The sequence below is a fragment of the Malaclemys terrapin genome, chromosome 2 (assembly GCF_027887155.1).
Source record: "Malaclemys terrapin pileata isolate rMalTer1 chromosome 2, rMalTer1.hap1, whole genome shotgun sequence".
Taxonomy (NCBI): Eukaryota; Metazoa; Chordata; order Testudines; family Emydidae; genus Malaclemys; species Malaclemys terrapin.
The window spans coordinates 235,812,118-235,826,264 of NC_071506.1; the positions used below are offsets into that span (position 1 = coordinate 235,812,118).

The 14,147-nt window shown below is 43.3% G+C and overlaps 1 protein-coding gene across 1 annotated transcript; it reads left to right on the forward strand.

Moving 5' to 3' along the window:
- Positions 1–584: 584 nt before the first annotated feature.
- Positions 585–5,865, forward strand: NDUFA4 (NDUFA4 mitochondrial complex associated). Its single transcript, XM_054020328.1, has 4 exons — positions 585–728; positions 2,007–2,095; positions 2,449–2,509; positions 5,636–5,865. Exons 1-4 carry the CDS (start codon positions 687–689, stop codon positions 5,690–5,692), a joined length of 249 nt encoding a protein of 82 aa, XP_053876303.1. The 5' UTR covers positions 585–686; the 3' UTR covers positions 5,693–5,865.
- Positions 5,866–14,147: the final 8,282 nt, after the last annotated feature.

Sequence of the window (14,147 nt, forward strand, 5' to 3'; positions counted from 1 at the left end):
GATTCTACGGGGGGACGGGGAGGCGGCTTTTTTTACTGGCTGAGACACCATGGCAAAGCGAAATGTGAGCCCGTGCACAAGCATTTGCAGGATTTGGGTCCTTCCATCAGTGGGCTCCAGGAGACACAGTGACAGAACAACACTGGATAGCAGGCGACAAGCGCAGGCGCTGCGGGACCACCTATTTTCAGAACGTCAGGCCCTGGGGGGTGCGATTTTGATGCCTGTCCAGCCCCGGTATGGGGCGCAATCGCTGCAGCAGAGGCGAAGCCACTTCCCCACCCACGGCGGTTGCAGTATTCAATTGGCGCATGCGCGAGACTCGCCACCTCCTCTCTCCCCCGCCCCCTTCCACTGTATAGGTGTCTAGGAAGTTGCCTGTTTTCTGACTCTGGGCTACAAGTCCTGGGGAGACGGAGCAGTAGGGGGGACGCATAGATGACTCCATACAAACCTCTCTGTAGGGTCTGTTTGTTCGGCGGCTGAGGCAGGGCCGCCTCACTACGGCAAAGTGAACGTAGGCAGCCATGAGGACAGCCCCATCTGGGCGGTTATATCTGGCACCTGCAACGCGGGGTCCTTGAATGACATTGGGCCTTACAGCGCGTTAGAGAGACGACGAGATTTTCCTGAGAGGCCGAGTCCGGGTCTGCCAGAGCGCGAGACCCCCCCACCCAACCGTCACCATGTTCCGACTCATGTTCAATCAGGCCAAGAAACATCCGAGCGTGCGTCCCGGAGGGCGGCGGCTCGGCCCGGAGCCGGGCGGTTTGTGGGGAGGGGGAGGCAGCCGGAGCCGGGCGGGTTGTGGGGGAGGCAGAGGCATCTGGAGCCCGGAGCCGGGCGGGTTGTGGGGGGAGGCAGAGGCATCTGGAGCCCGGAGCCGGGCGGGTCGTGGGGGGAGGCAGAGGCATCTGGAGCCCGGAGCCGGGCGGGTTGGCGGGGAGGGGGAGGCATCTGGAGCCCGGAGCCGGGCGGGTTGGGGGGAGGCGGCTTCAGCGCTATAGGGATCGGTTAACGGCGGGACTCTCCTGGCAGGGGACTGCTTGGGCAAGAATCCCACCATCTGCCGCCCTCATGGGCTTAATCCCTGCGCCGGGGCTCCCGGGGGAGAGCTCGGTCACCGAGGAGCTTGACGGCCGCTCGAGCCTCATACGGTCTCCTGCCCTTCCCCGCCCCTCCCCGCCGGTTCTAGCTCCTCCCCTGGCTCCGTGGGACCCCTCGAACCCGGACTAGCACCGCCTTGTTGTGACAGCCCCTTCCTGGCGGGGCGGAGCTGCCGTCGCCCCCGTTCCTCAAGAGGAAGCTGGGCATGTACCCAGGGCCCTAGAGTGAGATTAGTTTAGAGGACCAGGTCCCCGTCCCCCTTCTAGAGCGCGGGGCCTTTCCAAGCCCAGTCATGGTGACCACGTGATTTTTTTCAACCCGCTTTCTTGACTTTTGTGAACTAGCGTGGGTATCGCAGGTGCAGGCAGTGTTGCCCTCGAGTCAGAGGGTTAACTTCTGCCTTCTTGGCATTGTGGGGCACTTGGTAGTGGCATGTACCTGTTCTTCCAGAGAAGCAGGATCTTCTAGCACAGTGGTTCTCAAACTTTTGTACTGGGGAACCTTTTCACATAGCATGCCTCTGAGTGCGACCCCCCCCCCTTATAAATTAAATACTTTTTAATATATTTAACACCATTATAAATGCTGGAGGCAAAGCAGGGTTTTGGGTGGAAACTGACAGCTCGTGACCCCCCATGTAATAACCTTGTGACCGTCTGAGGGATCCTGACCCCCAGTTTGAGAACCCCTGTTCTAGCATTAGGACACCCTACAGGCATGCTGGGTCCTTCATCACTAGGCACTTAAACTACTTAGAGTAAGGTCCTTCGGTGGGGTGCCTCAAAACTGATGAGCCAAATGTGTGCTCACTGGGCAAGATTTCATTTCCAACCTTGTTTTGTAAGTGGCATTATGTTTATGTTCCAATATCGCATTCATTTCCAAATCTTTTGTTCTAGTTGATCCCCCTCTTCATCTTTATTGGAACTGGAGGTTCTGGTGCAGCCCTGTACATTATGCGCCTGGCAATGTTCAACCCTGATGTCTGGTAGGCAGTAAACTTCTCTGTGTGTGTGTATACACACAAAAATATATAATTTTCAAGCGAACTTTGGTGTTTATGAAAAGTTTGGCACTCCTGGAGGCCCATGTTTCTAGTTGAGCTTCAGTGTGCTTCAGAGTTGAGTTTGAAGGACTGCATTTCTGATTGAGGAAATTCTGATTCCATGCTTATGAAGTATATTTTGGAGACTACTTATAGTAGTTATGTGGAAACTTGTCAGGACAGACAAGCATTAATGTTCTTTAAGTAATTAAACATTAGTTCTATAATATATAATGCATGTTAAAAGCAGTGTGATTGATTTATACCTTCTGCTGTTACTGTATTTCTCTTTGTAGTTGGGACAAAAAGAATAACCCTGAACCTTGGAATAAGCTGGCTCCCACTGATCAGTACAAGGTAAGAGGCAGAAAGGCTTTTAGCCATTACGGCATCAGCTAATCTACAGATGTATGTTATCTGTGGCCTGGCTACTTTTGGAGGGTCAGCTCCGTGTGAGGTACGAGTGAGAGGTGGTGCAGGGAGGACTGAATATGCTGTCAGTTTTCCGCCCAGGTTTGGATTGGGAATCAGCAGTGAAGTGATGACTTGATTTGGGAGGCAAGGTTAGATTTGAATATTAAAATGAGACCGCCTGTGTAGATATTACATTTGCTTGGAGGCAGTGTCTAATGAGGTAGGAGAAGTCTCATTACCTAGGGCAAAGTGTTGAATGAGGAAAGTAGTGCTGAAAATAAATATTTATTTTCAATTCCTTGATACAGAACAACAAGGATGAATATGCTACTCAGTAGTCAGTGTTAAATTGATATTGGAGGGAGGAGGACAAGAGCTTTGGGCTGTAAGCTAGACAGAATAGATGTCATGCTAAAATCAGTTTTGGAATCCAATTATTTTGATTTCATTACTATTGAAAGATTTTTAAAGTAATTGTTTATGCTTCTATTAGGATGATCAAATAAGTACAGTGGAACCCTGCTAACTTGCAGAGAGCAGGGTATTTACAGCACACGAAGTTTGTGAATAAACAAAAAAAATCCGTGTACTTCACTAGAACAACTATGCTCCTTTTTTATGACTTAGTAATGTACTGTAGGTTCCATCATTTGATAGGAAATCATATATTTGCATATTCTTTATCAGTTATGTTAATGGGAAACTGTCCTAGGTAAACGCTTTTATTTGATGCTAAAAATGTGCTATAGGTTGGTCCTCTACAGAAATTATACTGTTATTCAGAAGTGTTCCCAGCCCGTACTGGCACAAGAAGCAGAAATCTCAAGATTTACCATATTTGGTCCTGTGTACTGTTAGCATTTTGTCCTGGCAGTGTCACTAAAACAACTCCTCATGTGTTGTGGAAACTAAAGTAGTTGAAAGTATTGGAAATTAAAGATACAGTGGCTGATGGCATATAATTCTGATAAATACAATAAAATTTCTTTTTAAAGCAGATCTCTAGGGAGATTTGTCAAGGAAAGCAACTCTTTTCCAAACTAGATATGCAGAATCTCAGGATTATAGTGAGTAAGAGGGAAGCGTGTAGTGAGAATGAATGTGTTTATGCAATCTTAACCCCTTCATTCTAGTTGCTCAGAACTTGCTAAAACTTCCTGGGTTTGGTCTCTGACCAAAGGTGACTTATTTTAAAGTATGGGTTTAAAAAATGGCTCCAGTGCTTTAAGTTCAAGTTGCAGGGTTCAAGCTAAGATCTATATGCAGTACACTTTTCACTGCACAGCTCAAGTGAGCTTGTATATTTTAGCTGTACAACTGTACAAGCTGAAGTCCTGATCCTCCAAACTGATCTGTATGGGTATATCCCTGAACCAATACAAATGATGTCAGTTGGTTCTGCACAGGCTTCTATGCACAGATCAGCTTGGTGGGTCAGGACTCTGATGAGAAATCCAGAGCATAATATAGTACTCATAGTAATTTTTTGTCAAAGGATTGTAAATATTCAAATCTCTTCTCTGGAATGCTCAAAGCCCTCACTAAAGAAAGTCCCCATTTCCCTGTCAAATTTAAACTTTTATATTTCCAGGTATTCTGGCTGGAGGGCTGCAAGTCTTGTGGTTTATTTTTTTTGTACCCAAGAGCTGAATCACTCAAATGTCTCTAAAAGCTTGCTTTCGATAAAGATCAGGCCTGTAAAATTTCACTTTGAGTTTAAAAGTTATGACTGACAGTGTTAGAACGGATATGCTTTTATATACCTTAGCTGTAATGGTTACTGCCACTCCTGCTGTCCTGAAGTCACTGCTTGCTTATTTAGTCAAAACATCATATGTTTAACAATGTCTTATTAAACCTTGGATGCTAAAATATGCCTTACTAAGAGTCACTATTTGACCAATACTTCAGTATTTAACTTATTTCATTGTCACGCGTTCTCTAAGCTCTTAATACAAGATGAAAGAGAGAATAGATCTTCTACCTATGTTGTACCTTCCTGTCTGTCCTGCACTGCAGTAGCATTTATTTTAGGACTAGTCCAGACTGTGATCTGAGCTACAATCTTTGAACCCAGAAAACCACTTGGTACCATGCAGCTTTTACTAATACTGTTCTAAAATGTTCTCTTGCCCACTTTATGAATGTTCTCTCATGTTCTTTTCTGTTTGTATTGCTGTACTTAGTGCTTCACAGTTCTCCCTGTTAGCAACATCTGGTGTATGAATAAGGCTGCTGCACACAAAGCTGGTCAATCTTACCTTTGATTTTTTTCCCCCCCTATATCTTGGTCCACGCAAGATAGTATGAGGGATTATTTCTCTTCTATCTGTGAGGGCCTTGGTGATCATTAGAGATTGTCAACTGCTCTAAATGCATTACTCAATAGGATAAGGAATCTAAATTTGATGGCACTGAGAATAACTGGTGTTGGTGTGAATGGAGGCTTCTAATCAGTCCTCCATGGCTAATCTTGGTTTAAACCATCACTTTTTACCTGGTATTGAAGCAGCCCTCTGTGCCACTTTTGTGCTAAGATGGGGGACCAGTATGGCAGTAGCATAGTAACTTAGTCAAAGATGACTGGAGAAGAAAGGACACTAACAGCTCCCCTGTTTTTTCAAAGTGAACCTGTCCAAACAATTAGTTCCCTATAATGTGATATGTTAAAATTGAGGTACAACAGCCCATGGACTATCTCTTCCAAATTCTGTATATTAATGTTCAAATATTTAATTCTGGGGAGGGTAAGGAAGTTCTGAGGGTTCTTGATGGGCAACAGTTAGAAAATGACTGGTTTAAATCTTGCAGTGAAGCTGTGTCTTTCAGACTCACTTTAACTAGAAAGCATGTACCATCAGAACTTAAACTAGGAATGTATTTAAAAACATGCAGCTCTAGTGCTAAAATCCATCTGTGCACTTGACTATAATATCTTGAAGAAAACCAAGTAGTGTATATAGCAATAACTGTGTTTTCAGTTAAATTGAAAGTAGTCTTCTCCCCAGTACAGACTTGGATCTTGTCCTGATCAAAACCCTTTTTTTTCCCCCTCCCACCCCCTCTTAGTTCTATTCGGTCAATGTGGACTACAGCAAACTGAAGAAGGATCGTCCTGACTTCTAAAGAACAAATTCTTCTCCCTTTACAAGCTGCACAGAATGAAGGTCTTCCAAAGCTGTCCGCACAACTAATACACTTAATCATCCAGGAAATGTTACTTAAACTTGCCTCACATTGCACTTTTAATCATGTCCTGTGAAGTAGCTTGTTGGGGCTTAATAAACATCTGAAACTTGTGGGGTGTCTAATGTTTTAGTTCATGAAATAAATAGATTGATGCTGACACTGGCAATTGCATAGTCCCGATATCTGGCCTGTCAAATGTTCAGGAAAAATAGAACTGGCATTTCTGCTCATAAAACAACCTCTGAAATAAAGCAGTTGGCTTTTCTTTTTAAGAAAATATCTTCCCCCCCCCCCCCCCCTTGAGAACAGTGATTAAAAACAATATCCTCTGTCAATGGTATTCTCAGAAGTTCATTGGCTCTGAGTAATAGTATTCTGCAGGGTTCTGTAGAAGTACAGTACCAGCAAAAAACTGTTTCAAGTGCAGATACCCTCTCATTTCATATTGAAGAGGTAACTTAAGATTTAGACAGTTGCCAGACACTCTAGGATATGTCTACACTACAAATAAAATCCCGTGGCGGGACTGCGTGCTGGCTTGGGCCGTGGAGCTGTTTCCTTGCAGTGTAGCTCAAACCCGAGTCAGCTGGCGCAAGCCAGCCACAGGTCTTTTAACTGCAGTGTAAACATATTCTTAAACAGCATCCTGGTCTCTAGTACTCCTTGGGTCAACTGTGCTTCCCCCAGCAGCCCTTGCTGGGTTTGGCACCTACCATTCTCCTTGGGAGTTTGTGATCAGTGGTAAACAATGCTTGGACAGCTTTCTCGAACCAAAGGATTGCTTAACAAGGTTTAACAAATTGGCCTTTGGTGGGACACTACTGAGTAGGACAATCACAGCTCAAGGCTGGGGGTCCTTTGCACACTAAACAGAGAGGACTTTGGCTTTATCCCACTGGCTAGCCAGAAGTCATACGAGCAATTCCTTCAGACACTCCAGTTTCCCAGTATCACATCATTGCCACTTCTTATGGGGATGAATGGTTATGAAAACCAATATCACCCTAAAAGAAAAAGGTTCTGATCCCAAAGGACCCAGACCCAGCTCAATATACAAGTCAGATCTTACCCCCAAATCATGCTGTTGCTAATCCTTTAGAATTTAAAGTCTAAAGCTTTATTTATAAAAAAATAAAGATGAGAGCTAAAATTGGTTAAATGGAATCAATTACATACAGTAATGACAAAGTTCTTGGTTCAGGTGTGTAGCGGTGATGGAATAAACTGCAGGTTCAAATCAAGTCTCTGGAGTACAGCCACAGCTTGGATGGGTCTTTCAGTCCTTTGTTCCACGCTTCAGTTTGTAGCAAAGTTCTTCCAGAGGTAAGCAGGATTGAAGACAAAAGTGATGGGTTTCCATGGCCTTTTATATCCTCTGCCATGTGGAAGGACACCCCTTTGTTCTTACTGTGGAAAATCACAGCAGCAAGCGGGAATCACATGGGCAAGTCACATGTCCCTGCATGACTTAGTTCTTTACAGGTAGAGCGGCCATTGCTCACATGCTACCTTGAATGTTCCCAGGAAAGCTTCTAGTGGATTGGAGTCTCCCAAGGTCCATTGTCAGTTAAGTGTTTCTTGATCGGGCACTTAATCTGAAGAGGTCCTTCTCAATAAGCTGGCCAAATGTTTCACTGGTGCTACTTAGACTTAAACACTTTGAGATACAAGTACATAGCCAATATTCATAACTTCAGATACAAAAATGATACACAAATACAGCATAATCATAACCAGTACATTACAACCTTTTCATAAACACCTTACTTGACCTCCTTTGTACTAGATTTGGTGCCACTATCGGACCTTGGTTGCAACAATGATCTATACGATCACAGTTCACGTCAATAACGTGTCAGAAGGAAGCGCGGTAGAGGTTATAAAAACAATCTATATTCTTACCTAAATTACCTGGAGGCTTGCAATCTCTTGGCAGAGACCCTGTCTCCCAAGCAACTACCTCCTCCCGAGAAAGCCACTTCTGTCCAGCACAAAGTCCTGTGTCTGTTTCCTGGGCCTTTGGGCTCTCCTTCCTGAAACTAGTCTGGTGACCTCAGCCGGTTCTTGCAGGGTGGAACTTCAAAGAAAATGACTCTTTTGTTGTCCTTTAAATAGTGGCAGATGGATGGCAATCTGAAGCCATTGTACTTCCTGCCTAGAATAGTCACCCTCTTTCTAAATCCCATGTTTTCTTTCAATAAACACCTTTATAACATTCAGACATATAGTATTAAATTATTACAGAGACACCTCATGTGCTTCAGGGTAGTTGTGACCAACACTTCCCTCTTGGGAGAATGTTTCCATAAATTCATGTTATCTCTCCTTCCACACTCTAGTGTGGGGTACATCTGAGGGAGCAGCATCAGAGAGAATTTAGCAAAGGAAACTGAGGTAGATAGTCTTTCATCTTCAGTCTCAGGTTGAGGCATGCTGTTCAGTGACTGCCTGCAGAATTTAAGTAAAGATCAGTTTGAATGGTAGGGCCCTGTTGGGCAAAGCACTTGAATATGTGCTTATCTTCAAGCATGTGGGCAGTCTTACTAAAATCAAAGGGAGTACTCAGAGTTAAAGTTAAAGTTAAGCATATGCTTTGCTATATTGGGCCATAAGTAAACTTTACTTGTTTAGACTAGATAACTGTCCCAGGATGCTGAAAAGTAGGGTACTTAATCCCTCTGAATTACCTTAACTCTATATCCATTGAATTTGAAAAATCTTTCTGATTTTTAGATCTTCATACTCTTATTAGCCATTGAAGGTTGTTAGCAATAGTTCTTGAAGTACCGCTATACAAGAAACAAAGTGTACCACATATCCTCTAAAAAGAGTATTGGGTTTTTGTTATATATATTTTTATATGGTTCCTTTTTTTATTTGTGGTTTAAAACCAACTTGTTCTCAAGCTTTACAATTTTAATTTTGAGTTCTTACTAGCATGCAAGTTACCAACCTTAAAATAAGTGTTTCCAAAGTAGCTTGATACAAAGAGGAAAAAACTAATTGTGGGGGAATTGAAATGCTTTTTTGCCACACTATAGCCAGATAATGTGAAATACCACCTCTTGCTATTTGTTTAAATGCACCAAGCTATGTATTCTTCATATGCTTCCAAAAGGTATACTGTGGCCATGCTAAGTCTAATGGAATTCTTGTACACTGATATGAACATATAAAACTACTTATGAAGTTTACTACTGGGAAGTGTTACAGTTTGAGCATAGCACAATTATGGATTTGTCTTACAAAGAAAGGTCTAGATTCAAAGTTAATCAGATGGGTTAGTTATTTTAATCTAGCTTTTGTATATGCTGTAAACACAAAACTATTGTTAAGGTTCTTAAATTATAATGGAAAATTGCACAACAGTATTAATGGGGAAGCACACTTAGATGTGTTGGAGAAATTAAATTTAAAGATCTATTATGATGGCTGATTGAGGGGTACAGTAGGATAAGGGAGTTGGGGGATGGACAGTGAAGCAAGCTTTTTGTAGCAGCTTTGTAAACTGGAAGGTAGTTATTTTGGTGGACAGAAATGGGTTGCGTCCACCTTATCGTAAAGTACTTCATTGGCAGATTCACCCACTACTTGTGTGGGGATGACCATCTGAGAAGGGACTTATTTTTGACATCCTAGTTGACAATTTCAGGTGAAATAATGCAATACTATTGTGCTTGAACATAAACTTTGTATATTTTTTCTAGCCACTTAGAAACTATCAGCAAATTGCCACATTAGTACCAAAACTAAAGTGTTAACAGGTATAAAAATGAACTCGTCCCTTGTTTGAGACATTACACAGTATCATAGTCAAGTTAATCTAAAGGGGAAGGTATTATATCAAACTTCCTTCTTATATACCATATGGCCTGATTTTGGTGATTTTATTGAATTGGAAAACAATTGTCTTTACTCATTAAAAAGCAGAAAATTTATTATAGTTATTAATATTTGTTTAAAAAGTCAAATGTGTTGTATGGTGTTTTATTTTCAGGGAAGTGCATACACCTCTACCCCTATATAACGCGACCCGATATAGCACGAATTCGGATATAACGCAGTAAAGCAGTGCTCCAAGGGGGCGGGGCTGCGCACTCTGGCGGATCAAAGCAAGTTCGATATAATGCGGTTTCACATAATCTTGCCGGGCGGTAAGATTTTTTGGCTCCCGAGGACAGCATTATATCGGGGTAGAGGTGTACTTTTATTTTCAGAATAAGAAGTATGTCTTTTATATGAAAGCTAGTTTCATGTAGATCAACTTCTCCAAGAATCTTGAATATGTCTTTTAACTTGTTATACACTAATAGTCAAATCTTCAATACATGTTCTTTCAAGCTGCTTTATATTAGGGTCCAGGCTGTGCTGATGGCTGGAGTGACATGGTAGTAATTTTGATTATAAACATATGAACTCCAGATTGAAACTTTCTTCATTAGAGACTAAAGTTAGAAGTCTTACCAAATAGGCCTTTCTTACAAGGACATACATTTTCCTTTAGATAAGTTTATAAGGGAAAGATGAATGATGAGTCTAGAACAGGGGTGGCCAACCTGTGGCTCCGGAGCCACGTGCGGCTCTTCAGAAGTTAATATATGGGGGCTCCTTGTATAGGCACCGACTCCGGGGCTGGAGCTACAGGCGCCAACTTTCCAATGAGCCAGGGGTGCTCACTGCTCAACCCCTGGCTCTGCCACAGGCCCTGCCCCCACTCCACCCCTTCCCATCCCTCCCTTGAGCCTGCCATGCCCTCGCTCCTCCCTCCCTCCCCCCAGAGCCTCCTGCATGGCATGAAACAGCTGATCAGGAGGTGCGGGGGGGAGAGGGCTGATCGGCAGGGCTGCTGGTGGGCAGGAGGTGCTGGGAGTGGGGAGCTGATGGGGGCTGCTGATGTATTAATGTGGCTCTTTGGTAGGGTTACCATATCTGAACTTTCAAAAAAGAGGACACTCCATTGGGGGGGGTAGCCCGACCCCCTAGCTACTCCCTCCCACTTCCCGCCCCCTGACAGCCCCCCCAGAACCCCCGACCCATCTAATCTCCCCTGCTCCCTGTCCCTGACTATCCCAACTCCTCTCCACACCCCTGCCCCCCTGACAGCCCCCCCGCTTCCCCCTGACTGCCCCCCTTCTCCAACTCCCCAGCCCCCTTACCGTGCCACTCGGCTTAGAGCAGATGTCTGGCTCCGCGCCCCAAGGAGCGCCCCGCCCGAGCGCTGCCGAGCGGCGTGCTGAGGCTGTGGAGGAGGGGGGAAGCAGGGGAGGGGCTCTGGCCACCGCTGCCAGCCCCGCCACCGCGTTCCCTCACAGGCGCACAGCCCCGCCCCCCAGCGCTGCCGGGCGGCATGCTAAGGCTGCAGGGGACGGGGAAAGCCGGGAAGGGCTTTGGCTGCCGAGGCCCCAATGTGAGCGGCGCTCGGCCGCCCTGTCAGCCGCTTTTCGGTCGATAAATAGCTGACTGGGGGGAATTCCCCCCCCCCCGACGGATATTTAAAGAGCGAAAAGCCGGACATGTCCGGGAAAACCTGGATGTATGGTAGCCCTATCTTTGGCAGTGTACATTGGTAAATTCTGACTCCTTCTCAGGCTCAGGTTGGCCACCCCCTGTCTAGAACATGGATCAGAAATCATTAAATGTTTCTTTGGGGTTTTATTGTAGTTTTTTGTTAACAATAGTCTCAAAGACTTTCAGAAGAGAGACAAATCCTCATGCTTGAGGTCTTATGTCAACATCCAACTACTGGGGTTTTGAGGAAATATCCCTGTGGTCACGTTATGCCATAACGGCTTACTGTAGGTTTGTATTTATTTATTTTAGGGTTAGGGTTAGGGTTTTCTCTGAATATCTAGTACTAGCCCCAGCCAGAGACATAATTCTGGGCTAGAAGGACAACTGATGTAGTTGAGTGAATACCAGATGACCACAGTCCTTATGATAGGAAGGATGGGTTTAAGGGAATTGAGCAGTAGGAATAATATATGAATTTGTATTGTAGAGAAAGGGAGAATATTCTAGGGAATAAGCTGTATTTTACAGCCAAACATAAATTTTGCTAATGATTCATATTTTACAAACAGAAGTTCTGATTGCATTTTAACTTGAATGTCAGCTGTTTTTTCCCCTTCATTTGTTATTTCCCCCTCCCTAAATTCTGGTTGTTTTCCACTTTCTCGCTTCTGAGACTTTCAGAGAGTGTCCTGAAGATGAAAGAAAATATGATGTGTAAAACCTGGTTCAGTGTACTCAACACAATCTTCAAGAGACTGCAGGGGTTTTAGAACCTTTTGCTCTCAGAATCAAAGCATGGTAATCATCCTTCAAATGCAACTGGAGCATTAAACCATTCCAGTTCCAAGTACGCTTGTTTTTGAGTTTCAAAAGCATCAGACATGTAAAACCCAGAAAACGCTTTAGTAACCCTTTAAGTTTTTGATTGCCAGGCTTTAACTAGTACAATAATAGGAATGTGTCTATTACTACTGTACACAAAGCATCATCTACTGTGGTTCTTTGATCCAGGAAATGTGATATGGAGATCTCAGAAAGACGATTGTACGCCTGGTTCCTAGCAAGACCAGGCTGAGGAGCCCTTTTATAAATCACAACATCACAGAGCATGTATGTTCAAGGTTTTTGTAGTGAAGTAATTTAAGAAAAACTAAATTACCAACTCTTATCAATATTTCAAAAATAAAAATTGTTTAATGGGATATACTTGAAGTTTAATGGGATATACTTAAACCCAAAACATTGTTCCACTGGACTGCAAAAGATAAGCTAGCCCATTCCAACCTTCTTAATTGTTTATATGGTGTACAGCACCATGCGTGGTGCTGTACAGTACACAAAAATAGTTGTTTCCTCATTTAAATAACAGTGTAATTTTTTTTCCAAAACAAATGTCTTCAAATTATATTTCTTCTGAACTATGCATGTTTGAAGTTTAAAGTTATAAAAGAAAGCTGCTTTTGCCATCCAAGCATAAAATAGTGTCTGTAAAACTTTTCTTCCCCCTTTCATATTTGAAAAATTCCAAAATGGCTGAAATGATTTTTCTAAAATGTTTAAAAAGGAGTTCCGTGCAGAGTCTACAAATGAGAAATTCGATCCCTAAAGCTATTTTTTTTAAAGTTATAACTGAGAATAATGGTTTAGAATGAAAATATCAGCCCAACCAATAATACAGCATTATCATCAAAGTACTGTATTACTTTGTTCCTTGGTTCCATTTTTAAAAAATTCTCACATCAACCTGTTTTTCTTTATTAAGGCTCCAACCTTGCAAAGACTTAAAAGCATGCTTAACTTTGAATAGAGCCTTTGAATCCAATGGGGCTACTCAAAAAGTTATGTGCTTGAGTTTTGGCACAGTTGAGAGCTAAGTGAGCATAAGAATATACAAACCCTGTTGACATTCTCAGGCATTGGTATTTTTCACATATTCCATATAGCTAGAGTTCTGGAAATTTCAAAATCACCCAAGTTAGGGAATGGCAAGTCCACCATAATGGTTTATTCCTCTCAACTATTACCACTCTTCTAATGGTATTACAAATACCTTTACTACCACTTGTAGCTATTTGGTATTAGCACACCTGTACTCAATATATGTACATTGACAGTTTCAGTTTTCCTTTTTAAAAAAAAATCTGGTTTCTCTCCAAATAGGCAGAGAAGGGAGTATCTAGCGTAGACCTGGCCTGTAGTGCTTATTAATCAGCAGCACAGTGAGGATTTTCCTATTATTCTTTGAGCCAAGAGCAATATATTATCAAGAAATAATTGTTAAAGCCCATATTGCCTCTATAAGTACTATCTGTATTTCTGGACTCTGCTAGTCTGAAGGCATCAGGCTTGTATGTCCTTGTCCGTATTTTCAGCCTAGGTCTTTGGTAGTGGAGTTTTACTAATTGGAAGCCAATAGTTTCTACATACTTTCACTGATAAATCTAGTATTTGTCCACCAAAGAGTGGAAGAGATGATCATTGTGTGGTTCATCCAATTCCCTGTCATGCCTCTCAGTGGTACCCAGGAAGCATCTCACCATCACCTGCCTTTAGCATGAGAGAACCTTGTCTGGGCCTGCTGTGGATCAGCTCCCTAAACCCACCATCCTCTGGCAACACAGGCACTACCTTCCAGACCTTCGCGGGCCTTTCCCTCTCTGTACAGGTTGTTAAGGATAGACATACACCAACCCCCGAGTTCTCTCAGCTTCCCTCTGGAGTGCTCAGCCCCTGTTCCACTGACCACTCACAGAACTCTTACAAATATTGTTCCCAAGGGAATAGTACACAGCAGCTTTTTTTTTTTTTTTTTTAATTGAGATATCCTATCTCCTAGAACTGGAAGAGACCTTGAAAGGTCATCGGGTCCAGCCCCCTGCCT

Bases quoted from the DNA above. Each gene is read 5' to 3' on its own strand.
- NDUFA4 (XM_054020328.1), top strand. From the start codon at position 687: ATGTTCCGACTCATGTTCAATCAGGCCAAGAAACATCCGAGC. The intron at 2,096-2,448 runs GTAGGCAGTAAA...TTCTCTTTGTAG, and splicing joins ATGTTCAACCCTGATGTCTG to TTGGGACAAAAAGAATAACC. The intron at 2,510-5,635 runs GTAAGAGGCAGA...ACCCCCTCTTAG, and splicing joins CTCCCACTGATCAGTACAAG to TTCTATTCGGTCAATGTGGA.